The sequence below is a fragment of the Lethenteron reissneri genome, unplaced genomic scaffold (genome assembly GCF_015708825.2).
Source record: "Lethenteron reissneri isolate LAM-NWPU_2019-01 unplaced genomic scaffold, ASM1570882v1 scaffold_605, whole genome shotgun sequence".
Taxonomy (NCBI): domain Eukaryota; kingdom Metazoa; phylum Chordata; class Hyperoartia; order Petromyzontiformes; family Petromyzontidae; genus Lethenteron; species Lethenteron reissneri.
Window position 1 is genome coordinate 21,319 of NW_026892127.1, and position 27,561 is coordinate 48,879.

The 27,561-nt window shown below is 47.1% G+C and overlaps 2 protein-coding genes across 2 annotated transcripts; one reads left to right on the forward strand and one right to left on the reverse strand.

The window, feature by feature from the left end:
• Positions 1-629: 629 nt before the first annotated feature.
• LOC133339958 (zinc finger protein 84-like) lies at positions 630-7,875 on the forward strand (the record flags this gene model as incomplete). The annotated part of the gene is made up of 4 exons (XM_061548061.1): positions 630-646; positions 971-1,033; positions 2,447-3,697; positions 7,260-7,875. Coding segments are annotated over exons 3-4 (1,839 nt in total), but the record flags the coding sequence as incomplete, so codon positions are not given.
• A 4,674-nt stretch (positions 7,876-12,549) lies between these two features.
• LOC133339962 (tumor protein p73-like) lies at positions 12,550-22,112 on the reverse strand. The gene is made up of 9 exons (XM_061548068.1): positions 22,090-22,112; positions 20,871-20,927; positions 20,330-20,604; positions 19,480-19,571; positions 18,921-19,033; positions 16,387-16,505; positions 15,788-15,920; positions 15,089-15,182; positions 12,550-12,974 (listed from the first exon to the last, which is right to left on the reverse strand). The coding sequence occupies exons 1-9, from the start codon at positions 22,110-22,112 to the stop codon at positions 12,555-12,557; spliced, it is 1,326 nt and encodes a 441-aa protein (XP_061404052.1). The 3' UTR covers positions 12,550-12,554.
• Positions 22,113-27,561: the final 5,449 nt, after the last annotated feature.

Genomic DNA, 27,561 nt, shown 5'->3' on the forward strand with positions numbered 1-27,561 from the left:
TGTGCACTGTGTGTGTGCACTGTGTGTGTGTGTGTACACTGTGTGTGTGTTCACCACGCCCGGCGGACCCGTTATTCGATCCCGACTCCTGCCGGGGGAGGCGCTCCGGGCGCGGCGGGTCCGCTAGGAAAACTCGGGATGGCCCGAGGCCGACTAGGCCGCAGTCTTCCCTCCCCTCTGTTCTAGATGGTGACGGTGTTGCTGATGTTGTTGTTGTTGATGCTGATGATGTTGTTGTTGTTGTTGATGCTGCTGATGTTGTTGTTGCTGTTGCTGATGATGATGTTGATATTTCTGCTGATGCTAGGGGTGGTGATGATGTTGCTGATGATGTTGTTGTTGATGCTGATGATGATGCTGATGATATTGTTGTATATGATGGTGTAAATGATGTTTATTGATAATGTTGATGATCGCAAACATCAACATAATTTATTAATTTATTCAGTTAGGGTAGCCTCTCATTGTGGGAGGGGAGGGTCTTGTACCCCAGAAAGCGACGTCATGTCATCTGCTGCCGCGTGACGTCATGTCATCTGCTGCCGCGTGACGTCACGTCATCTGCAGCCGCGTGACGTCATCTGCTGCCGCGTGACGTCACGAGCTAACAGGAAGCTGGAGGTCCGCGCGTGAACTGCAATCCGAGGTGAGAAATTCTCATCGTCGTGGTGGTTGTGGTTGTGGTGGTTGTTGTTGTGGTTGTTGTGGTTGTTGTTGTTTACCAAGCTAGAGCCTCGCTCTCTCTCTCGTAGGGATGTCACTAGAGCAGCAGCAGCTTGTGAATCGATGTCCAAGTTGGAACTTTACAACGCGGGGCCTAGACACGCGGGGCCTTGCCTCCTGCCCTCGCCTGGTCGCGTTTGCTTTAATTCCCTCTCTTAAGTTTAATTTGTCTTCACGCGGCTCGCTACTTTGTCACTTTGGTTTATTGTAGATATTAACGCAGTTTTTTTTTTCGTTTTTTTACCAGCCCAAGCCCGCTTGAGCTGCTGTACCGCTCTTGTTTACAGAAGCTACCTGCCCACGACACAAGGTGGGTTTTGTCAACGCGTGTCTCGGTGTTTTGACTTAAAACTTTAGTAAGTGCAGCAATTCATATTCTTGGTTCTTTCGGTAAAGTCACGGAGATTAAAAAGAATAACAGATAATAATGTTAAATAAAATAAAAAAAATTGCAAATAAAGAATAAACCCACCACGTTTCGATCGCAACACAAGTGGTCTTTTTTTAATTTAATTTCATGATCTGTTATTTTTATTTCCTATCTACGTGACTTTACCGAAAGAACCAAGACTACGCGTGTCAATGTCTGTCTGTCAAAGACGCTGATGTTGAATGTGGAGGGGAAAACCGGGGCGGGGTGTCTGGTGTAAACTCCACACCACCACCGGTTTACCATGGCACTGTGTGTGACAGTGTCAAGTTTGTGTTTGCAGTAAAGTCTATCAACTCTGTGTGACAGTGTTGAGTTTGTGTTGCAGTGAAGTCTATCAACTCTGTGACAGTATCAAGTTTGTGTTTGCAGTAAAGTCTATCAGTGTGTGACAGTGTAAAGATGGTGTGTGACAATGTAAAGTATATTAACTCTGATGAACACGGAGGGTGATATCAAAACAATAGTTTATTTTAGTTTTCCTCTGGAACTCTTTATAAGAGTGGAAACAGGAAGTTAGCACAGCACACACACGTGCAGCAGCTGACGTCAGATCTGTTCATCCCATCATTCAAGGACATCTGAGCCTGGCTTCATACCGCTAAGTTGCCACTGAACAACATTCCTGCTGCGGAGGGAGCTGCTAGGAACGTCGGGTTGCTCGCTCAATGGCCTGCAGGGTCAACGGCGGCGTGGTGTATTCCGCAAATATGCCAGACTGTGAGGGCGGGCACAAGCCGGCGTGAGTAGGTTAAACGTTGAGTTTTATAAGGGCACCACGGGGTGACCAGCCCCTCCCCACCCAGTCCCACCCCTCCCACCCACCACCCAGCCCCACCCAGCCCCTCTCCACCCTCCCCACCCAGCCCCTCCCTTCACGACGGACACAATAATCCCCTGTGGGCTGGTGTAACCAGGAGGTTCCTACCAGTATTAATTTACGCATTTCTGCATAACACAAATAGGATTGTTTTCAACACCCTTTGCTATGTCAGCTGAATTTAGTTCTTATACATTTTTATTTTGTAGCCAGACAGCCGAAATTGTGTGCTCGGAGTTTTGGGTTCACATTCATTTTGAAGATACGAGGGCTTCCAGGCATATTTATGACCATTCACCCTCTCATTGTGTGCAATAACAGCCTGTGTGATGAATTTGGGAAACTGTTTCACTACATCATGAATATATGAATAAGTATAGACGTGTAAGTCACGTGTGACTGTGTATATATGCATTCCGCTGTGTCTCGATACTGACGTGTAGATGGTGTGGATATTCTTTTTCTGTCTGCAGCTGTCGCTTCCTCTGCAGAATTGGTCTGATGGAGCAAAGGCACTCGGCGCAGCTCGGTGCGACAAGGCATCAATGCGACCGGTGTGCATACAGCACGGATCGTCCTGCAAATTTGACACGGCACCAGAGAACTCACACAGGAGAGAAACCCTTCAAGTGCAGTGTGTGTGGGAAGGCGTTTGCACAGTCATCTACTCTTGTAACACACCAGAGAACACACACGGGAAAGAAACCCTTCAAGTGCAGTGTGTGTGGGAAGACGTTTGCAAAGTCATCTACTCTTGTAACACACCAGAGAACACACACGGGAGAGAAACCCTTCAAGTGCAGTGTGTGTGGGAAGGCGTTTGCACAGTCATCTACTCTTGTAGCACACCAGAGAACACACACGGGAAAGAAACCCTTCAAGTGCAGTGTGTGTGGGAAGACGTTTGCAAAGTCATCTACTCTTGTAGCACACCAGAGAACACACACGGGAGAGAAATCCTTCAAGTGCAGTGTGTGTGGGAAGGCGTTTTCACTTTCATCTACTCTTGTAAAACACCAGAGAACACACACGGGAGAGAAACCCTTCAAGTGCAGTGTGTGTGGGAAGGCGTTTACACTTTCATCTACTCTTGTAGCACACCAGAGAACACACACGGGAAAGAAACCCTTCAAGTGCAGTGTGTGTGGGAAGACGTTTGCAAAGTCATCTACTCTTGTAGCACACCAGAGAACACACACGGGAGAGAAACCCTACAAGTGCAGTGTGTGTGGGAAGGCGTTTGCACTTTCATCTACTCTTGTAAAACACCAGAGAACACACACGGGAGAGAAACCCTTCAAGTGCAGTGTGTGTGGGAAGACGTTTGCAAAGTCATCTACTCTTGTAACACACCAGAGAACACACACGGGAGAGAAACCCTTCAAGTGCAGTGTGTGTGGGAAGGCGTTTTCAGATTCATCTACTCTTGTAAAACACAAGAGAACACACACGGGAGAGAAACCCTTCAAGTGCAGTGTGTGTGGGAAGGCGTTTTCAAATTCATCTACTCTTGTAAAACACAAGAGAACTCACACGGGAGTGAACCCCGTCAAGTGCAGTGTGTGTGGGAAGGCGTTTGCACAGTCATCTGCTCTTGTAGAACGCCAGAGAACACACACGGGAGAGAAACCCTTCAAGTGCAGTGTGTGTGGGATAGCGTTTGCACAGTCAGCACATCTTCATGTACACCAGAGAACACACAAGCATCAGAAGATCCACCAGGAGTGGAGTCTGAAATCAGCTTGTGAAAGTCAAAGTTCTGCAATGAGCCCATCCCTCATCAAACAAGAACCGGACGACAATCCCAGCTTGGACACTTTGAAAGGTATCGAGGTGAAATGTGAAGAGGTGAAGGTGAAATGTGAAGAAGTGATGGTGAAGAGCAAAGAAGTGAAGGTAAAATGTGAAGATGAAGATTCAACTCCAAAATGTGACCTTCACATCGATGGAGGCAACGTGAAGCAGGAGGAGAATTCTGACTGTGAGGCAGAGCGAGGCAACTCCCAGCAGTTTGTGGAAGTGGAGGTGTGGGTGGCCTCCGAGACAATACAAAGTCAAATGGAGACCCGGTAGATGTGTAAGCCAGAGACGATGTCGCTCCAATAGATGCACCTTTGTCACAGGCCTTTAATGACAAGAATGTGAAGTTGAACACTCAGTTCCTAGGTTCAACCTGCAGGGTAAGGGTGGCCAGTCTTTGTGGACCTGTGTGTTGGGTTGATCTCTGACCAGCAGAGAGCCAATAAGCTCCCAAGCATTCACGATGTTATAATTGCTTTTACATGGTGCTTAATCCGCTCAGCAACTCTGAGTTTTGTATCGTACCTCGTCTCAAACATTCTAAGAGCACCCCAAGTGGCAGCTGCCCCTGTGTGGCACACGGTGGTGGCCCTGCACCGGCCTGCGTGTGGACAAGAGCCTGTCAGTAGGGGGCGATGGTTGATGTGTAATCTCAGTTGTGGAGTTTGTCGGTAATGTTTAGAATTTGCTACATTTTTGACCCAGTCGCCAACTTGCAAAGGCCTACTCGTTTTGAATTGTACAATTGTGTGTTTCACATCCACTGTTCAGTAGAGGGTGCATTCTTTAAATAGCTCCTTGTTAATAAGATGTTATCTAAACTAAATTATTCAATTTTGGAAGAACGTAATCAACCAGGTAGGGTGTTGACTTGTGTTGGCTGACTCTTGTGTTGTGTTGCATTATATTTCTAAGTTCACTGTTTGTTTTCTAATTCACTTGTTGTACCTGACGATGGTTGCTTGTGTTCCAATCGAAACGTCGTATTCTATAAAATTTCGTTCTACGAGACTTTACTGAAAGAACCAGAGAATAAGATGTTATCTGATGCAGTATATTTCACTGCAGTTATTCAATTTTGTGCATATGCCTGTCAATAATTTAGAATGAATACTTGTCTGATTGTGTGCGTACATGTAACACACTGTATGTACACAATGCACACACAGTGTACACACACAGTGTACACACACTGTACACACAGTGTACACACACACAGTGTACACACACACACAGTGTACACACACAGTGTACACACACGCACAGTGCACACACAGTGTACACACACGCACAGTGTACACACACGCAGTGTACACACACCCACAGTGTACACACACACACTGTGTACACACACAGTATACACACACACACACAGTGTACACACACACACAGTGTACACACACAGTCTACACACACAGTGTACACACACACACAGTGTACACACACACACACACACAGTGTACACACACCCAAGGGGTCTCGATTCAAGAGATGGAGCAATGGAAAATGGATCTAAATCAACTTAAACTCCAACCCCGCTCTGTGACGTCACCACTCAGCATTACGTCATCCGCGTGAAACGCCAGGGGAGGTGTACCTCGCTAGTGACGTCATGTCACCAAGGATGTCACCCCCCTCCCCCCCCGTCCACCGCGCTCTTGAACGTGACGTCACCTCCGCCTCGGTCACTGCAGATGTCGTTCCAATTGCCAATCCTTATTTGGGCAAAGCCACGCCCAGTGACTGGCGGCTCATTAACATAAAGAGTTCGTTAAATCCGTCACGAGGTTATTGCAACGGTCTCATTAACATAATTTATTCATATTTAGTTACAGAGCCGCTCGTTGTGGGAGGGGCGTGTCTCGTGCCCAGGAAGTGACGTCATGTCACCTACTACCGCGTGACGTCACGAGGTAACAGGAAGCTGTCGCCCCGCGCGTGCAGTGAAATCCGAGGTGAGAAATTCTCATCGTCGTGGTGGTTGTGGTTGTTGTGGTTGTTGTGGTTGTTGTGGTTGTTGTTGTTTACCAAGGTAGAGCCTCGCTCTCTCTCGTAGGGATGTCAATAGAGCAGCAGCAGCTTGTGAATCGATGTCCAAGTTGGAACTTTACAACGCGGGGCCTTGCCTCCTGCCCTCGCCTGGTCGCGTTTGCTTTAATTCCCTCCCTTAAGTTTAATTTGTCTTCACGCGGCTCGCTACTTTGTCACTTTGGTTTATTGTAGATATTAACGCAGTTTTTTTTTTCGTTTTTTACCAGCCCAAGCCCGCCTGAGCTGCTATAACGCTCTTGTTTACAGAAGCCACCTGCCCACGACACAAGGTGGGTTGGGGTTTTGACTTAAAACTTTAGTAACTGCAGCAATTCATATTCTTGGTTCTTTCGGTGAAGTCACGGAGATTAAAAAAAATAACAGATAATAATGTTAAATAAAATTAAAAAATTGCAAATAAAGAATAAACCCACGACGTTTCGATCGCAACACAAGTGGTCTTTATTTAATTATTTCATGATCTGTTATTTTTATTTGCTATCTACGTGACTTTACCGAACGAACCAAGACTCCGTGTGTCAATGTCTGTCTGTCAAAGACGCTGAATGTGGAGGGGAAAACCGGGCAGTGTGTGACAGTGTAAAGTATATTGACTCTGATGAACACGGAGGTTGTAACAAAACAATAGTTTATTTTAGTTTTCCTCTGGAACTCTTTATAAGAGTGGAAACAGGAAGTTAGCACAGCACACACACGTGCAGCAGCTGACGTCAGATCTGTTCATCCCATCATTCAAGGACATCTGAGCCTGGCTTCACACCGCTAAGTTGCGATTGAACACATTCCTGCTGCTGCGGAGGGAGCTGCTAGGAACGTCGGGTTGCTCGGTCAATGGCCTGCAGGGTCAACGGCGGCGTGGTGTATTCCGCAAATATGCCGACTGTGAGGGCGGGCACAAGCCGGCGTGATTAGGTTAAACGTTGAGTTTTATAAGGGCACCACGGGGTGACCAGCCCCTCTCCACCCAGCCCCTCCCTTCACGACGGACACAATAATCCCCTGTGGGCTGGTGTAATCAGGAGGTTCCTACCAGTATTAATTTACGCATTTCTGCATAACACAAATAGGATTGTTTTCAACACCCTTTGCTATGTCAGCCGAATTTAGCTCTTATAATTATTTATTTTGTAGCCAGACAGCCGAAATTGTGTGCTCGGAGTTTTGGGTTCCCATTCATTTTGAAGATACGAGGGCTTCCAGGCATATTTATGACCATTCACCCTCTCATTGTGTGCCATAACAGCCCGTGTGATGAATTTGGGAAACTTTTTCACTGCATCATAAATATCTATGAATAAGTATATACGTGTAAGACACGTGTGACTGTGTATATGCATTCCGCTGTGCCTCGATACTGACGTGTAGATGGTGTTGCTTCCTCTGCAGAATTGGTCTGATGGAGCAAAGGCACTCGGCGCGGCTTGGTGCAAAAAGGCATCAATGCGACCGGTGTGCATACAGCACGGATTGTCCTGCAAATTTTACACGGCACCAGAGAACTCACACGGGAGAGAAACCCTTCAAGTGCAGTGTGTGTGGGAGGGCGTTTGCACAGTCATCTGATCTTGTAATACACCAGAGAACTCACACGGGAGAGAAACCCTTCAGGTGCACTCCGTGTGGGAAGGCATTTGCACATTCATCTACTCTTGTAAAACACCAGAGAACACACACGGGAGAGAAACCCTTCAAGTGCAGTGTGTGTGGGAAGGCATTTTCACAGTCATCTGCTCTTGTAATACACCAGAGAACACACACGGGAGAGAAACCCTTCAAGTGCACTGTGTGCGGGAAGGCATTTGCACAGTCATCAAATCTTCATGTACACCAGAGAACACACAAGCATCAGAAGATCCACCAGGAGTGGAGTCTGAAATCAGCTTGTGAAAGTCAAAGTGCTGCAATGAGCCCATCCCTCATCAAACAAGAACCGGAAGAAAATCCCAGCTTGGACACTTTTAAAGGTAACGAGGTGAAATATGAAGAGGTGAAGGTGAAATTTGAAGAAGTGATAGTGAAGAGTGAAGAAGTGAAGGTGGAATATGAAGATGAAGATTCAACTCCAAAATGTGACCTTCACATCGATGGAGGCAACGTGAAGCTGGAGGAGAATTCTGACTGAGGCAGAGCGAGGCAACTCCCAGCAGTTTGTGGAAGTGGAGGTGTGGGTGGACTTCCGAAACAATATAAAGTTAAATGATTACCCGGTAGATGTGTAAGCCAGAGATGATGTCGCTCCAATAGATGCACCTTTGTCACAGGCCTTTAATGACAAGAATGTGAAGTTGAACACTCAGTTCCTAGGTGCAACCTGCAGAGTAAGGGCGGCCAGTCTTTGTGGACCTGTGTGTTGGGTCGATCTCTCACCAGGAGCGAGAGCCAATAAGCTCCCAAGCATTCACGATGTTCTCATCATAATTGCTGTTGCATGGCGCTTGTCTGAAACACTTGAAGAGCATCTCCAAGTAGCAGCTGCCCCTGTGTGACAAGAGCCTGTCAGTAGGGGCGATGATTGATGTGTAATCTCAGCTGTGTCGTTTGTAGGTAATCTTGACTTGAAGCTTTCGTGACTGCAGGAATCCACACTCTTTAGTTCTTTCGGTGACGTCACGTGGGTCGAACAATGATAGATCACGGCGTTTGGATCGCAACACAAGCGATCGTCATCAGGTGTGACAACCACCATCACCATCACCACTTTCACCATCACCACCATCACCACTTTCACCATCACCACCATCACTATCACCACCACCATCACCACCATCACCATCACCACTTTCACCATCACCACCACCATCATCACCACCACCATCACCACTTTCACCATCACCACCACCATCATCACCACCACCATCACCACTTTCACCATCACCACCATCACCACCATCACCACTTTCACCATCACCACTATCACCATCACCACCATCATCACCAACTGAGGTAGACGCCAACTTCAGCAGTTATTGACGTGGTCCCACCTGATGGCGATTGCTTGCGTTGCGATCGAAACGTCGTGATCTATTATTTGTAGGTAATGTTTAGAATTTGCTACGTTTTGACCCAGACGCCAGCATGCAATGGACTACTCGTTTTGAATGACACAATAGTATGTGTTAAAATAGCTTCTTGTTAATACGATGTTACCTGATGCAGTATGTTTCGCTGCAGTAATTCAATTTTGTTAATATGCCTGTCAATAATTTAGAATGAATACTTGTCTGATTGTGCATGTACATGTAACATTTTGTCTGTGAGGGTCAAACATGAAGTGTTCAAATCTAGAGTGATTAAGTGTGTGTGTTTAGAAGTAACCTGTACAGATCACTCGGGCGAGATCATTCATCAGTTACAAGGCATACCACTTAAAAGTTACACGTAGAGGAGATACATTCTCGACAACACGAATTATAATTTTGCATTCACGCAAGCACCCGATGCTCCGTTTTGAAGTTTTAAAATGAAACGTCTTCGAATTGTGTTGTGTTTTGAATTGTATTTCTTAATTAAAAGCTTACATCGTTTTACATCTGGAAGACTTCGTTGAAAAGGACATTCCGTGTGAATTCCTCTCGTCATTTCGCCGCGGACTGTCACCTGCTTGGGATCGCGGGATCGAGAGAAGGCGACACGGAGCTGCTGGCCGTGCGACAAGATTGCGGATCGATTTCACGGTCGAGTGTCTGTCCCTGCGCCTCCGTTGTCCATGCAGGCGGCGCGTGGAGCAGAGGTCACACACGGGGTTTGATTCCTTACCCGTACCCGGCCGCACCAGGGTTGAAAACGGCCGGGTATGGGTAGCCGGGTATCGGGTAGGGTACGGATATCGGGTACCCGGTTGCGACCTCTGGGATGAAGCCATGTTGCAGGCGCGGGTGGGTTGATTCTAGGAACTTGAATTGTGAGAAGAGACAAGACGTTGGGAAATTAGTGACAAACGGTGACTCACCAGTGACTCACGTCCTTCCCGTACCCGACCGCACCAGGGTCGAAAACGGGTACCCGTACCCTACCCGATACCCGGCTACCCGTACCCGGCCGGGTATTGGGTAGGGGTATCGGGTACCCGGTTGCGACCTCTGGGATGAAGCCATGTTGCAGGCGCGGGTGGGTTGATTCTAGGAACTTGAATTGTGAGAAGAGACAAGACGTTGGGAAATGAGTGACAAACGGCGACTCACAAGTGACTCACGGCCTACCCGTACCCGGCTGCACCAGGGTCGCAAATGGGTACACGTACCCAGCTGGGTACGGGTACCCGTTCCCTACCCGTACCCTACCCGAAATGAGTGACAAACGGCTACTCACCAGTGACTCACTGCTACCCGTACCCGGCCGCACCAGGGTCGCAAACGGCTACCCGTACCCGACTGGGTACGGGTAGCCATGTATAGGGTAGGGTACGGGTATCGGGTACCCGGTTGCGACCTCTGACCTGGAGGTTTGAAGCGCCCCGTGCATGTAAAGGATGGACAGTGCAACGTCCATCACGGATGAAGGTTGTGCGCTTGTAATTATAGATGTGAAAGTCACGTGGGTGAAACAAATTAGAAATGAAAACAGCGAAATGAAATGACGTTTCGGGTGCAGCACAGGTGTGCTGAGCTTATAACGAATTGGCACGCTTTGTTTACGTGACAAACTTTGCTAATTGGCGGGCGGTGACGGGGTGGTTTAACGAGACATGTATATTAAAAAACACCGTCAGAAAAGATTGTGTTAACAGTTCAAAGAGAGTTGTTTTTATTGTCAAAACTTGTTTAAACAAATCAATACTGTGGCTATTCCAGGGAATTGCGCATTCGAATTGAACGTTCCCATGCGCTGTATGCACCTGGTACCAGTTTACATGAAAGGCAGTGAGTGCTACAAAATATAAAGCACATTGCAAAACGTACAGGTGGTTTTGGGCTCCGTATGCAAACTCAAACATTGGATATATTTTTTCCGAGTGGTTTATCCAGAAAAACAATTCCTGAAATTGTACTTTAAAGGTTTTTGCTTTTAATCAAAGCTCAATAATATCAACAGCCCTTGTTCAATCCACTCCAAGATGCAGGCGGTGACCAGACGGGTACTTCACCAGTGGTCAGCGCCCAAACAATCAGCAGTTCGGACGTCACCCTCAAACTCGGGTTTCTGAATCCATAGCACAATCACGTTCCTTCACAGCGGCCAGCTAGGAACTTGGTTGGGCAGAAAGCTCGCGGTCACGTGACGCACTTCAACCAATCGGGAAGCGTGCTACACGGTGGGAGGGGCTATGCACGACAGACACATAATCCCTGGTGGGCGGTGGGGAACTGTTATTCCTACCTGTAACAAAAAATTAACCCGTAAAAACAAAGTTTTTCACTATAAATCCTTTATATGCGTGGCGGCTAGAGTCCTCTCGTCCTCTGGCTTGAGATGGCTGCCACCTATGGGTCAGATGATTGCCTGCCACCATTAAGCAATTGGTAATTAAATATTTTTAAAAAAATTCCCTAAACAGTGTAAAATTTTGGAAAAAATGTTTCACGAACATTAATTGTCACGCACAACGAGTCTGTGCAAAATGTCAGCTCGATTGGATGACGGGAAGTGGGTTAAAAAACGACTGAAAGATTTGCACGGTCGTAAGCAAGCAAGTTAACTTAATATAAAGGATTTTAAAAAACCCACTGCATATATACGCTTAAGACAGTTCCATGAACACGAAGTGTAGACAGGTGTTGTTCTCTCTACATCTGCTACCAGCAGCAAAGTCTATAAAACTTTGCAGAATGGAACATGTCACAAATCAACTTTATTTAGGCATTTTTGGGGTTTTTATCAAGTAGGTGAGAGCAGACAGGCCCCGTACAACAATCTTCTGGAGTACGAGAACATCTGATTTTGCAAAAACCTTCCCACTTCGTGTTCATCCTTCCAATAGATGCAAATTTGAAACGATCTTTGAACAGTCGAGCAAATGCAACACAACAAAAAAGCACATTGCTCTGAACATGGCTATCTCCTCTGCATGGAAACAAAACGTGTTGCATATTTCAACTCCAGATGACTTAAACGGCACGTTTTATCTTTAGACGTGACTTTACCGAAAAAAACAAAGAATAATTCCTGCAGTCACGAAAGCTCCAAAATTAAGAAGGAACAAAACTGACAAGTCAGTCACTTCTTTCTTGGAAGAGACAAGTTCCTGCCTTGGGTAGTAAAGCCAAGATGCTGCTTTATATTCTATTGACTGCATTCTGTAAAAAAAAAAAACTATGCAAGCAAGCTCAAAGGAATTTCGATTTAAAGCTTTCGTGACTGCAGGGATTCATCTTCTTGGTTCTTTCGGTAAAGTCACGTAGAATGGAAATAAAATAATAATAAATAAAAACAGACTCTGTCTTCTCGACAGACCTGTTCTTCACCTGAGGACGGCTGCTTGTGTTCTGGCCGAAACGTCGTTCTTTCGGTAAAGTCACGTAGAAGGGAAATAATAAAATAATACAAATAAAACATCATAAAATAATTCTCACGACGTTTCGGCCACAACGCAAGCAGCCGTCCTCAGGTGGAGAACAGGTCTGTCGACCGTGACTTTACTGAAAGAACCAAGAAGATGAATCCCTGCAGTCACGAAAGCTTTAAATCAAAAGACACCAGCTTATTTACCCCAAGGGCTTTTCATACAAAGTGCATCCCATGGCCCACACAACCTCCCACCATCATCCATCTATCGCTACCCCCCTCCTCTCCTCACTCCAGCCCCTCTTCTTCTTCTTCGATGTCAGAGCATGAAGACAATTTTGGCATCTTGCTCCTGGGCACCTCCAGGCTGCTACTGCCTCCCCAGCTGCCAGCACGAGGAAGGGCAACGGCTTGGCGAGCGTGCGCTCGCAAATTGTATTTGGCAATGCTGCTTTTGCGATACCGATTGCCGACAGAGGACAGATTCCTGCCAGAGGGCCGCAGCGCTGGGAACACTTTGGCACGGATGCCGTCCTTGGTGTCGATGCCGTCATCGTCGTCGTCTTCGGAGCTGAGGTGGACTGTCTCTTCACTGGACGAGCGCTGCAGCGTCGTCTCGCTGGAGATCGTGGTGGACACGCCATGCTCTTCGATTCCACTCAATAGCAGTCGCTTTTTGGCTTCTGGGACTCCCAGTTCATCCAAGTCCTAAAATCCAGCGAAATACAAAAAATATGCACACACACACACACCAACTTGTGTTCAGCGATACAACATTGATAATTGTTTTTTTACCCTTCTATCTGGCAACAAAACTGACACCTTTTTACAAGGAGTCATGTTTGCATAGACCGCAATACCTTGCAGTCATAATACAAACAAAAGACATAACTCTGATAATGTGCACTGTCCCTGAAGTTGATTGGTCCACACCCGAGACAAGTATTGTGGTCTATACAAACATGACTCCTTGTAAAAAGGTGTCAATTTTGTTGCCAGATAGAAGGGTAAAAAAACAATTATGATATTTTTACTGGCAAATGAGGTTCCCATAGTGTACGATACAACATTCTTCAAATTTCTGACGACGTGTATTCCTCAGAGTAATGTACAAAATCAGTCGGTAGTACTGGTAGGAACCACCTGGTTCCACCAGCCCACAGGGGATGATTGTGTCTGTCCGTCGTGCATCCAAAAATGGGAGGGGTGGGGCTGGGTGGGGAGGGGAGGGTGGGGAGGGGCTGGGTGGGGAGGGGAGGGTGGGGAGGGGCTGGGTGGGGAGGGTGGGGAGGGGCTGGGTGGGGAGGGTGGGGTGGGGCTGGGTGGGGAGGGGCTGGTCACCCCGTGGTGCCCTTATAAAACTCAACGTTTAACCTACTCACGACGGCTTGTGCCCGCCCTCACAGTTGGCCATTGACCGAGCAACCCAACGTTCCTACCCACTCCCTCCGCAGGAGGAATGTGTTTTTTTTGTACCCACTACTGGATCAGGACTCCTCAGTCTCCTCACTCGAGCTATGTGACCACGATCCATCTATCAACGACACACGAACTAATCTTCTCACAACTCGAATCTCTGTGGTGGTCATCCTCTTGGTGATGTGTGCTCTACTTTGGATGCCACTCCAACACCGGTCTTGTTTCCCAGCCACAATGCAGTCCAGTGATGTGCCCTTGCCCAAGCCCATCTACTTTTTTGCAGTTGTCAATGTTTCTTATTTGCATGTTTCGGTATCCACGTGTAATGGGTTCCGGAGACACTTGTAGAGGTAACTTCTTTATTACAATACAACACTCCAACAGTCCTGATACTCTGTTACAGCCTAGGTACACAGCCTAGATACACAGCCTAGGTACACAGCCTAGGTACACAGCCTAGGTACACAGCCTAGGTACACAGCCTAGGTACACAGCCTAGCGACACAGCCTAGGTACACAGCCTAGATACACAGCCTAGCGACACAGCCTAGGTACACAGCCTAGGTACACAGCCTAGGTACACAGCCTAGGTACACTGCTCTGGCTACGCTCTGGGGTCCTCCGGCTACAACTACCCTAGGGGAGGCTACCTGACCCGACCCAGCCAAGGTGCGGGTCTGGACTCTGGCTTCCTCGGAACTCGCCCTCACAAGGACGTAGAGCCGGGAGTCCCAGAGTCCCACCACTGGCCCTCACAGCGCCCCGGCCCTTACAAGGACAAGCGGGACGAGGGGGTACAGGGTCCTAAGCTGGCTGGCTGGCGGGTCTTGACCTGCGACTGGCCCCAATCGGCCAGGGAGCTGCCCTTTTATGCCTCGTGCCCAACGAGGGGTGGGGTTGTGTGTGCCTCCAGATATCTCACAGAGCGCACACAGTCCCCCCCCCCCCCCCGTTGGTGGCGCCAAGGGGTTTAACTGTCTGGGGTGCCTGGGATCCTAGCGCCTGGCGCCAAGAGGCTTAAGTGTCTGGGGTGCCTGGGATCCTAGCGCCTGCCGCCAAGGGCTTCTCTGCCTAGGGTCCCAGAGCCCCCTCTTGTGGCACGACAATCCTCACTACTCACCACTCACCCTCACCACTCACCCTCACCACTCACACTCACCCCTCTCCCTCACCACTCACCCCTCTCCCTCACCACTCACGCTCACCACTCACCCTCACCACTCACCACTCACCCACACACGTATTAACTCTTTACAAGTTTAATTCCAACCTTCCATCTTCTCCAAGCTTCTTTGTGCATTTTTTATGTTGCAGAAAAACTTGCACAACTTAAAAATAAATCCCAATCCTGTAAACGTTAAAAAACACGCGTAGTTTGCATGGAAGCGTCCGTAGGAACTTGCCTGTAGAGTAACGTCCATCAGCTGTTGGACACTCGACAATCCACGTGAAGTGAAATTCTCCAAAAACTCCAAGCAGTCGATTTGTTTCAGGAAGCTTGAGACACGAAAAAACAACAACACACAAGGCTCCAAAATGTTAATACCAAATACAAGAAGCACGAACAAGTACTTTGTACGGCTGTATTACATTAACTTGCACATTTTTACTCCGTCAACATTGCGATTAGAAATAACATGTGAAGCAACACTTACATTGCTTGTACTGTATATCCCTATGGAAAATAATGACATTTTTTATTGGAAATCCAAGTGCAAAAATCAGCCCAAACACCATTACGAATTTTGCGTTTCGATTTAAAGCTTTCGTGACTGCAGGGATTCATCTTCTTGGTTCTTTCGGTAAAGTCACGTAGAAGGGAAGTAATAAAATAATAAAATAAAACATAATAAAATTATTCTCACGACGTTACGGCTGCTTGCGTTGTGGCTGAAACGTCGTGAGAATTATTTTATCATGTATATTATATTATTATATTATTTTATTATGTTTTATATTTATTATTCTATTACTTCTCTTCTACGTGGTGACTTTACCGAAAGAACCAAGAAGATGAATCCCTGCAGTCACGAAAGCTTTAAATCGAAAAATGACGACGATGTTTAAAGGTGGCGACGATGATGCACCTAAAGGGCACTTACTTGTAAAGAGCGTTGCCAGGCTTGCCGCTGTCCGGCAGGGTTCCAAGCCGGGCCCGTGGGTTGTCTCCGTCCGGTGGCCGTGGGGGACCATTGGATCCATTTGCTTCACCCGTCACAACATTCTGTGCAACGCCTGCAACCAGTGGATGAGCATTCGCAATAAAAACATTTACACCTCAACACATATACGAGTAATATTGAATTCATCCTCTTGGTTCTTTCGGTAAAGTCATCACGTAGAAGGGAAGTAATAAAATAATAAAACATCATAAAATAATTCTCACGACGTTTCGGCCACAACGCAAGCAGCCGTCCTCAGGTGGAGAACAGAGCTGTCGGGAAGACAGCGTCTGACAGACCTGTTCTTCACCTGAGGACGGCTGCTTGCGTTGTGGTCGAAACGTCGTGAGAATTGTATTTTATCGTGTTTTATTTTTATTATTTTATTACTTCCCTTCTACGTGACGACTTTACCGAAAGAACCAAGAAGACTGCGTATCACTTTGTGGCAAATTGTGTCGCGTCTTTCAATTCGCCCGCGTGCCGCCACGTCCCGTGCAGAGAAATGTGCTGCGCCGAGCAGGGAGAGCTTGCGTCACCTGATGAGGAACCTTCGCCGGCACTGGAGGGTCCCTGGCTGCCGGCCAAGACTTCCTGTGAACACTCGCTTCCGTGTCGGCTGAGGTTGGACGGCCTGCCACGCAATTCCGTCACGTATCTGGGAGGGAGAAAAAAACCCCAAAAATTAACCCGTAAAAACAAAGTTTTTCACTATAAATCCTTTATATGCGTGGCATCGGTTTAATTTTATTTTTTCATTCTAGATTTGAAGCTTTCGTGACTGCAAGGATTCATATTCTTAGGTTTTTTCGGTAAAGTCACGTAGGTAAAAAATTAAAATTAATAAAAGTCAAATAAAATAAAAACAAAGTTTTTCACTATAAATCCTTTATATGCGTGGCATCGGTTTTATTTTATTATTCATTTCTGTTTTTCTTGAGTAAGAGTTTCATTTTAATCACATTGGTATTTTAAATTAAATATAAGGAAAGTCGTATATAAGGATTATAAGGTTTTCAGTTTTTGTATGATTGTTTATATTGTACATTTTTGTTGTTTTCTTGAATAATTTTCTGTGTTTAGGAAAAATATATGATTGTGTTAGTGAAACATTTTTTTTTCCTAAAAAGTGGAAAATTTAGGAAAACATTTTCCACAAAAATTAATTGTCACGCACAACGAGTCTGTGTGCAAAATGTCAGTTCGATTGGATCACGAGAAGTGGGTTAAAAAACGACCAAAAGATTTCCACGGTCCTAAGCGCGCAAGCAAGTGAACTTAATATAAAGGATTTTAAAAACCCAAAAAAATAGTGGTTGATGCACATGACAACTGCATCTTTTCTCATTGCACAACCTGATGTCAATGAACTACTGCTCAGTATTCATAACCAACATGGGAGTTATTTACATTACATAGACACTGAATATTGATATATTGCATAATTTTTGAATATGGAAATCTTTTTTTAGATATTTTCCATTTGGATCATAAGATGGACATGTGCTTAAAGTTAAAATATGAAGATATAATCCACATTCCAATGAGTTAAACTCTGATAATGCCCCACATGCTTATCACAACATCAACTGCAATGCATCTGATCTCATAAGCTAGGTTGGGTTCAGCGTGGGTGACCATCCTATATACATTGCCCACAGCGAGCCATGCACAAATCTCCACGTATGTTGATGCTTCACACCTTTACCAACTCACACATACCAGTCGGGAATTATACAGAAAGTTCAGTGTCCATGCATCTGTCATGCTCAGCATCTCCCATATAGTATGTCAGAGGAAAATATTAATAAAATACAAAAATGTGATCTTGCAAAGCATTGCCTTTCCAACATTTCGAATCCAAAATAAAAAAATTAACCCGTAAAAACAAAGTTTTTCACTATAAATCCTTTATATGCGTGGCATCGGTTTTATTTTATTATTCATTTCTGTTTTTCTTGAGTAAGAGTTTTATTTTTATCACATTGGTATTTTAAATTAAATATGACAAAAATGTTTTCCTAAAAAGTGGAAAATTTAGGAAATTTTTTTCACGAAAATAAATTGTCACGCACAACGAGTCTGCGTGCAAAATGTCAGCTCGATTGGATCACGGGAAGTGGGTTAAAAAACGACCGAAAGATTTGCACGGTCGTAAGCGCGCAAGCAAGCGAACTTAATATAAAGGATTTAAAAAGCAACACTTTGGTGCATCCAACAGGAAGCCGTTTGTCAATCACGTCAATTGGAACAAACTTCGCAACTGCATTGCTCTAACCGGATGGCAATGACTGCTTGAAAGTAGGTGAGCAAGTGTCACTGTGAAACCAATAGTACCTTCAAATTCAGATTTGTATGTAACATGTCAGATTTGTATGTAACATTATGTAGTTGTGCAGTGTATAATGAAGTAGCAGCTGGAAAATCAAGACAGATTTGCATCAGCATGAACATGAATTGAATAATGGCTGTTTGAAAGTCGAACAGTCAACAGGCAAACAAATAACAGCTTCAAATTAAAATTTCGGTGCAGGATGTCAAATTTAATAAAGCGTTGTCAAATGTATTTCGTTGCAATAATACAAAACATTCTCTGTGAATGATTTAAAATTAAAACGATTCTTCCAGGAGAAAACATTATTCACTAATAATTTGCATATCAAGAGGAATTTAGCATATTTATGGCAAATGCAGGTATGTGATTAGTACTACTCATGCCCGTGCATTATGCAGGATTAGCAGCATCAAAGGGAGGGGATATGGAAATATGCTAAATTCCTCTTGATATGCAAATTATTTTGTCAAGGCTCCCCCTTTCCCCCCCCCTTCCAACCCAGCTTATATACATGCTCCAAGCACGTGTGCTGTTTCATTCAGACGCTGTCTTTCCGACAGACCTGGTTTTCACCTGAGGACGGCTGCTTGCGTTGTGGCCGAAACGTCGTGAGAATTATTTTATTATTTTTCTTTTTATCATTTTATTACTTCCCTTCTGTTGCTACCATTTAATTACAGCAGCAATCGGGAACTTGTCTCGCACGAGCAGCGATGTGTCTATTTCGTGTTCACGTACCGTTGTTGCTGCAGGTTGCGCAACACACTGACAACATCCTTGGGCAGCATTCGGACCAGCTCCAGGCTTTCCTTGATTTTTTTTAATATTTCAAAATGTTCTCTCCCGTGCACCTACATACATACAGACCGCAGAGCAAATTCTTTAAAACATCAAATGCTTATTGTGAATTCTAGATTTGAAGCTTTCGTGACTGCAAGGATTCATATTCTTAGGTTTTTTCGGTAAAGTCACGTAGGTAAAAAATTCAAATTAATAAAAGTAAAATAAAATAAAAATCACGACGTTTCTATTGCAACACAAGCAATCATCATCAGGTATAAATGAAATAGCAACAAAAAATTCTAACCAGAACAACTATAGACAGACATATGAGCAGACAGATATCACCAAGATACATAGAGAGAGAGTAACACAGGTACAGAGAGGGAGATCGTCTCTGTGGAGTGGCCTTAAATAGGCAGAGGGGGCAGTGGCAGAGAGAGGGAGGGGTTAGAGACAAAATTTACATGTCAATGAGTACGGAAAACGAGGAATTTAAACGAAAGCAGCTAACTACCAGGAGGTGAAATATGTCTTCTTGGTCGGATGGCCAATTGCTGCCACAGTTGCTTGAAGTCATCAGCATGTCGTGCACCACTTTCACGCAGCCTGAGGATTTGGTTAAGTGGCAAAAAGCGGACAGGTAAGGCGAGTACACGCAGGGACAATTTCTTTCAGAATAATACATTGAAATTATGTCATCATGGGACCTCCCTTGCCAGTAGCAAAATATACTAATAGGGGTTTTCACCTTTTTTCTGGCAACAAAACTGATACCTTTTGCAAGGAATCATACTTACATTAACCACAATACTTGCAGTCAAATGCAAACAAAAAACAATACTCTGATAATTTATGCATTGTCTTTGAAACTGATTGGTCCACACCAGAGACAGCTTTCTTTAGAGCCTAGTCTCATATGGTGTTCGACCAGATGACGCCAAAAGGCGTCATCATGGGACCTCCTTTGCCAGTACCAAAATATACTAAAATATAGGGGTTTTCACCTTTTTTCTGGCAACAAAACTGACACCTTTTGCAAGGAATCATACTTACATTAACCACAATACTTGGCGTCATCTGGTCAAAAACCATATGAGACGAGGCTCTAAAGAAAGCTGTCTCTGGTGTGGACCAATCAGTTTCAAAAACAATGCATAAATTATCAGAGTATTGTTTTTTGTTTGCATTTGACTGCAAGTATTGTGGTTAATGTAAGCATTATTCCTTGCAAAAGGTGTCAGTTTTGTTGCCAGAAAAAAGGGGAAAACCCCTATTAGTGAAATTATATAATTTACAAAAACCTCAAATGTTATTAATAGCTAGACAGCACGTGTGTGTGAACAAGGGGCAGTCAAAGTGATCACCTTGGGAGTTCGTATCAGAAGCCGCCTCTCCACTCGGTCGCTGACTGCTGCCAGAAGACACCTTAGGCACTTGTGGGGTGTGCTCAACTGGCTGAGCCTGTGGAGACTGACAAGTCTGGGTTGCTGCCTCTGCCAAGGCAGGATGATACTGCTGCACAGACTGAGCTGCATTCTGCCTGGTGTGTGAAGGAGCCTTCCAATTGTTTGGAGACTGCTGCTGCTGCTGCAGCTCCTCATCGTCTTGATGCATGCACCGCTCGTCCATTTTGATATCTTCGAGATTTGAAGCTTTCACGACTGCAAGGAATCATACTCTTAGTTTTTTTCGGTAAAGTCACGTAGGTAAAAAATGAAATTAAAATCAAATAAAAATCACGACGTTTCGGAAGCAACACAAGCTTCCGTCTTCAAGTGATACAGATATTTGGCTGTGACAGTTTCACCTGAAGACGGAAGCTTGTGTTGCTTCCGAAACGTCGTGATTTTTATTATTTTATTTTTATTAATTTTTATTTCATTCTTCACCTACATTTTTACATCTCTCCCCGGCGAAGCACACACTCGGGTCTCGCAGCAGAATCGGCCCAGTACCTGGCCACTAAAACAAATAGGCAGAAAACAAATGCATTAAAACAATTTTTTTATGGGCAGCCATTGTAAGGCATGTTTTACTTAACCCGCCAAAACAGAATTTCAAGAAATTACAGGAAAAGATAAAATAGTTTAAAAACATTACAATGTCTCTTCAACCACGACTATAGAGACATGGTAATCGCAATAATTGTACACTTAGACATTTTCAATGTTCAGCCCTATAAAACTGGCAGCAGACATTGTATGTAGCTAGGGTTCCCAAGTTTCGTACATAACAGGATAAACTCCACACCCTCAAAATGGGGGGTTCCCCAAGGCTCTGTACTAGGTTCCCTGCTCTTCACAGCCTACACTTCCCCGATCGGCCGGCTCATTGCAAGCTTCGGTGTTAAGCATCACTCATACGCGGATGACACGATTATATTCACCGCCATCGATTCTAGCAATGCATCTGGATTCGAGAGGCTCTCGGAATGTACCACCGCCATGCAACAATGGTTCACTGCACACAACCTAGCCCTTAATCCGAAAAAGTCAGTGGCCATCATGTTAGGTACCAAGTGTAACGGGTTCCGGAGACACTTGTAGAGGTAACTTCTTTATTACAATACAACACTCCAACAGTCCAACTCTCCAACAGTCCTGATACTCTGTTACAGCCTAGCTACACAGCCTAGATACTCTACTCTGGCTACGCTCTGCAACTCGCCCTCACAAGGTCGTAGAGTCGGGAGTTCCAGAGTCCCAGCGCTGGCTCTCGCAGCATCCCAGGGTCTTCAGATGGCTGGTCGTGGGTCTTGGGTCTTGAGTTACAACTGGGCCCTGATCGTCCAGGGAGCTCTCCTTTTATGCCTAGTCTAACGAGGGGTGGGGCCGTGTGCGCCACCAGACATCCCACAGAGCACACACAGCCCCCCCCCCCGTTGGCGGCGCCAAAAAGGCTTAAGCGCCTGGGAACCCAACGCCTGGCGCCCAGAGGCTTAATAGTCTGGACCCTCTGGGAACCCAGTGCCTGGCACCCAGAGGCTTAAGCGTCTGGACTTGCCTGGGATCCCAGAGCCCCCAGCAGCCCCTCCCTTCTTATGTCACTACACAAGCAACGTCTCAATTCAGCAGCACTCCCCACACACATACACATCTTCGGTCACATCAACAAGTTCACCGACCACTTCAGGTACCTCGGTATCATCCTCGATTCAACTTTATCCTTCGACCGTCAAACCAACCATATCATCAGCTCATGTAACTTTCACCTGAAGGCTCTTAGACACATACGTCCTCTCATCTCTACTGAAATTGCCAACACTTTGGCATGTTGCATAGTTGGGTCTCGCCTTGACTATTGCAACTCCGTCCTAGTCCGGACCTCCGCTGGCAACCTAAAGAAACTTCAAAGACTACAAAATAACCTAGCACGCGTCGTCATTGCCCACACTCTTCCCCGTCTCGACTCACTAGCTCGTCTCCGCGCTCTCAACTGGCTCCCCATCGCCAGCAGGGTCACATACAAGACCGCCTGCCTCTGCCACAACGCCTTCATATCCGCCTGCCTGCCGTATCTTTCTTCATTACTGACAACTTGCAGCTCAGCACACGGCAGATGCCTGCACAGCGCGACTCACGACCTCCTCTCGATACCAAGATCCAGGATGGTCATCGTGTCTACGCGCCACTTCTCGGTGGCAGCCCCAACAGTCTGGAACAATATCCCTCTGCACATTCGCAGCATCACCTCAATCGCCTCCTTCAAGAGACACTTAAAAACTCACCTCTACAACCACGTGCTTTTGAGTGACTCTGAGCTTGGCTCCGCGCCTCTGAGTTGCGGCCACTACGTCTGCAAATTTGCGCGCGTTACAAATTGTACTATTATTATTATATTATTACCCACCCACTCACCCACTCACTCACTCACACACCCACTCACTCACCCAGTCGCTCACCCACCCACTCACACACCCACGCACACACCCACTCAATCACCCACCAACTCACACACCCACTCACTCACTCATCACAGTCGCTCGCTCACTCACACACACACTCATCTACCCACTCACCCACCCACCTACACACTCACACACTCACTCACCCACCCACTCACACACCCACTCACTCACACACCCACCTACACACTCACACACTCACTCACTGACCCAATCGCTCACTCACTCACTCGCCCAGTCGCTCACACACTAACCCACACACTCAACACCCACTCACACACTCACCCACCCACTCACTCACCCAGTCGCTCACACACTCACCCACACACTCATCCACCCACTCATCCACTCACACACCCACTCACTCACCCAGTCGCTCACCCACCCACTCACCCAACCACTCACACACTCACTCACCCACTCACCCAGTCACTCACTCACCCACTCATTCACTCATCCACCCACTCACACACTCACCCACATACTCATCCACTCACCCGCCCACTCACCCACCCACTCACTCACCAAGTCGCTCGCTCACTCACTCACCCAGTCGCTCACACACTAACCCACCCAGTCGCTCACACACTCACCCACACACTCACCTACCCACTCACACACCCATTCATCCACCCACCCACCCCCTCGCCCACTCACTCACCCAGTCGCTCACTCACTCACCCAGTCGCTCACACACTCACCCACACACTCATCCACCCACTCACTCACCCACCCACTCACCCACCCACCCACTCATCCACTCACCTACTCACCCACCCACACACTCATCCACCCACTCACCCACACAGGAGCAGGTGATGATGAGAGGCTTGGCTGATAGAGGTACCAGCAACAGCACCACAGCAGCAGCAGCAATGGTGCAGCAGTAGCAGCAGTAGCAGCAGCAGCAGCAATGGTGCAGCAGTAGCAGCAGCAGCAGCCCTGCAAGATGCGAGTCAGCACGCGACTTGACCGAGAGTGGAGGTCGCTGCTCTCCAACCCACCCACCCCGCCCGCGTCTGTGTTGAGGACTCAGTGGGCTGTTGACTCGACACGTCACTTATTAGCAAGGGGTGGTGGCTTAGGCTCTGGCCAAGAATCGATTGTGGCCTCCAAGTTGTTTATTTAAGCACATTCCTTGGATGTCTTTCTCAATACTCACGTCTAGAGTCAATATCGCGTAGGGTAGACTCTATCCACTGCTGGATGAGGGGTGCAGGAGGGGTAGGGGGGTACAGGGGTGGTGGGAGGTGTACACATATTAATGTTTAACCTATCTAGGTGACTCTTAGCGAAAGACCAAAATAAAATGTAACACGTACAGTAGTAGCACCTCGTGTGGCTAATTCAGTGACGTGATTCCTTGCGAAAGGTTTCTGTTTTGTGTTTTAACATCTCAACACAACTCCTGTTTCATGTGCAGACACACACATGGACTTACACACAAACATTGGCCCACACGCACAAAGACATCGACTTTAGACACACATACATGGACTCACACAGACAGACATCGACTTTAGACACATACATGGAGTTACACACACATATGGACTCACACACACATACACATAGACACACACACACTATCTACGCACACTTACAATGAATACAACTGAATGAAAAAACCGAGTGATTTTAAAGAAACGTTTCATAAATCACACGTCCTATCACATTCGGGTGGTGGTGGTGCTGGTGGTGATGGTGGTGATGGTGGTGGTGATGGTAATGGTGGTGGTGCTGGTGGTGATGGTGGTGGTGATGGTGGTGGTGATGGTGGTGGTGATGGTGGTGGTGATGGTGGTGGTGGTGATGGTGGTGTTGGTGGTGGTGGTGATGGTGATGGTGGTGATGGTGGTGTTGGTGGTGGTGGTGATGGTGGTGGTGATGGTGGTGGTGGTGGTGATGGTGGTGATGCTGGTGGTGATGGTGGTGTTGGTGATGGTGGTGTTGGTGGTGGTGATGGTGGTGGTCGTGATGGTGGTGTTGGTGGTGGTGATGATGATTGTGGTGGTGGTGGTGATGGTGGTGTTGGTGATGATGATGGTGGTGGTGTTGGTGATGATGATTGTGGTGGTGGTGGTGATGGTGGTGGTGATGGTGGTGGTGATGGTGGTGGTGGTGATGATGGTGTTGGTGGTGGTGATGGTGGTGGTGATGGTGGTGTTGGTGGTGGTGGTGATGGTGGTGGTGGTGATGGTGGTGATGGTGGTGTTAGTGATGGTGGTGTTGGTGGTGGTGATGGTGGTGGTGGTCGTGATGGTGGTGTTGGTGGTGTTGGTGGTGGTGATGATGATGGTGGTGATGGTGGTGTTGGTGGTGGTGATGATGGTGGTGGTGGTGTTGGTGATGATGATGATTGTGGTGTTGGTGGTGATGGTGGTGATGGTGGTGGTGATGGTAATGGTGGTGGTGCTGGTGGTGATGGTGGTGGTGATGGTGGTGGTGATGGTGGTGGTGATGGTGGTGGTGATGGTGGTGGTGGTGATGGTGGTGTTGGTGGTGGTGGTGATGGTGATGGTGGTGATGGTGGTGTTGGTGGTGGTGGTGATGGTGGTGGTGATGGTGGTGGTGGTGGTGATGGTGGTGATGCTGGTGGTGATGGTGGTGTTGGTGATGGTGGTGTTGGTGGTGGTGATGGTGGTGGTCGTGATGGTGGTGTTGGTGGTGGTGATGATGATTGTGGTGGTGGTGGTGATGGTGGTGTTGGTGATGATGATGGTGGTGGTGTTGGTGATGATGATTGTGGTGGTGGTGGTGATGGTGGTGGTGATGGTGGTGGTGATGGTGGTGGTGGTGATGATGGTGTTGGTGGTGGTGATGGTGGTGGTGATGGTGGTGTTGGTGGTGGTGGTGATGGTGGTGGTGGTGATGGTGGTGATGGTGGTGTTAGTGATGGTGGTGTTGGTGGTGGTGATGGTGGTGGTGGTCGTGATGGTGGTGTTGGTGGTGTTGGTGGTGGTGATGATGATGGTGGTGATGGTGGTGTTGGTGGTGGTGATGATGGTGGTGGTGGTGTTGGTGATGATGATGATTGTGGTGTTGGTGGTGATGGTGGTGGTGATGGTGGTGATGATGGTGGTGGTGATGGTGGTGGTGATGGTGGTGGTGGAGGTGATGGTGGTGATGATGGTGGTGGTGATGATGATGGTGGTGATGGTGATGGCGGTGATGGTGGTGGTGATTGTGGTGATGATGGTGGTGGTGGTGGTGATGGTGGTGGTGATGGTGGTGGAGGTGATGGTGGTGATGGTGGTGGCGGTGATGGTGGTGGTGATTGTGGTGATGATGGTGATGGTGGTGATGATGGTGGTGGTGATGATGATGATGATGGTGGTGATGGTGGTGGCGGTGATGGTGGTGGTGATTGTGGTGGTGATGGCGATGGTGGTGATGATGGTGGTGGTGTTGATGATGATGGTGGTGATGGCAGTGGTGGTGATGGTGGTGGTGATGGTGGTGGTGGTGATGGTGGTGATGGTGGTGATGATGATGATGGTGGTGTTGGTGGCGATGATGGTGGTGGTGATGGTGATGGTGGTGTTGGTGGTGATGATGGTGATGGTGGTGTTGGTGATTATGATGATGGTGATTCACTCACCCACTCACTCACACACTCACACACTCACCCACTCACTCACTCACCCACTAAGCCACTCACCAACTCTCTCACTCAGCCACTCAGTTAGTCACTCAGTCAGTCAGTCACTCAGTCACTCACTCAGTCACTCATTCAGTCACCCACTCAGTCACTCACTCAGTCACTCACCCAGTCACTCAGCCAGTCACTCAGTCACTCACTCACTCAGTCAGTCATTCAGTCAGTCACTCATTCACTCAGTCACTCACTCAGTCAGTCACTCAGTCAGTCACTCAGTCACTCACTCACTCAGTCACTCAGTCACCCACTCAGTCACTCAGTCACGCAGTCACTCACCCAGTCACTCAGCCAGTCACTCAGTCACTCAATCACTCACTCAGTCACTCAGTCAGTCAGTCACTCAGTCACTCACTCAGTCACTCAGTCAGTCACTCACTCAGTCACTCACTCAGTCACTCAGTCACTCACTCAGTCAGTCACTCAGTCTGTCACTCAGTCACTCACTCAGTCACTCACTCACTCAGCCACTTACTCAGTCAGTCACTCAGTCACTCACTCAGTCACTCACCCACTCAGTCACTCAGTCAGTCACTCACTCAGTCACTCACTCAGTCAGTCACTCACTCAGTCACCCACTCAGTCACTCAGTCACTCACTTACTCAGTCACTCACCCACTCACTCACTCACCCAATCACTCACCTACTCACTCACTGACCCACTCATCCACACACTCACCCACTCACCCACTCACCCACCCACTCACCCACTCACTCACTCACCCACCCACTCACCCACTCACCCACCCACCCACTCACCCACACACTCACCCACTCACTCACCCACTCACTCACCCACTCAACCACTCACTCAGTCACTTATTCACTCACTCAGTCACTCACTCAGTCACTCACTCACTCACTCCCTCACTCAGTCAGTCACTCAGCCACTCAGTCAGTCAGTCACTCACTCATTCACTCAGTCACTCACTCAGTCACTCACTCAGTCAATTACACACTCACTCAGTCACTCACTCAGTCACTCACTCAGCCACTCACTCACTCCGTCACTCAGTCAGTCACTCACTCACTCT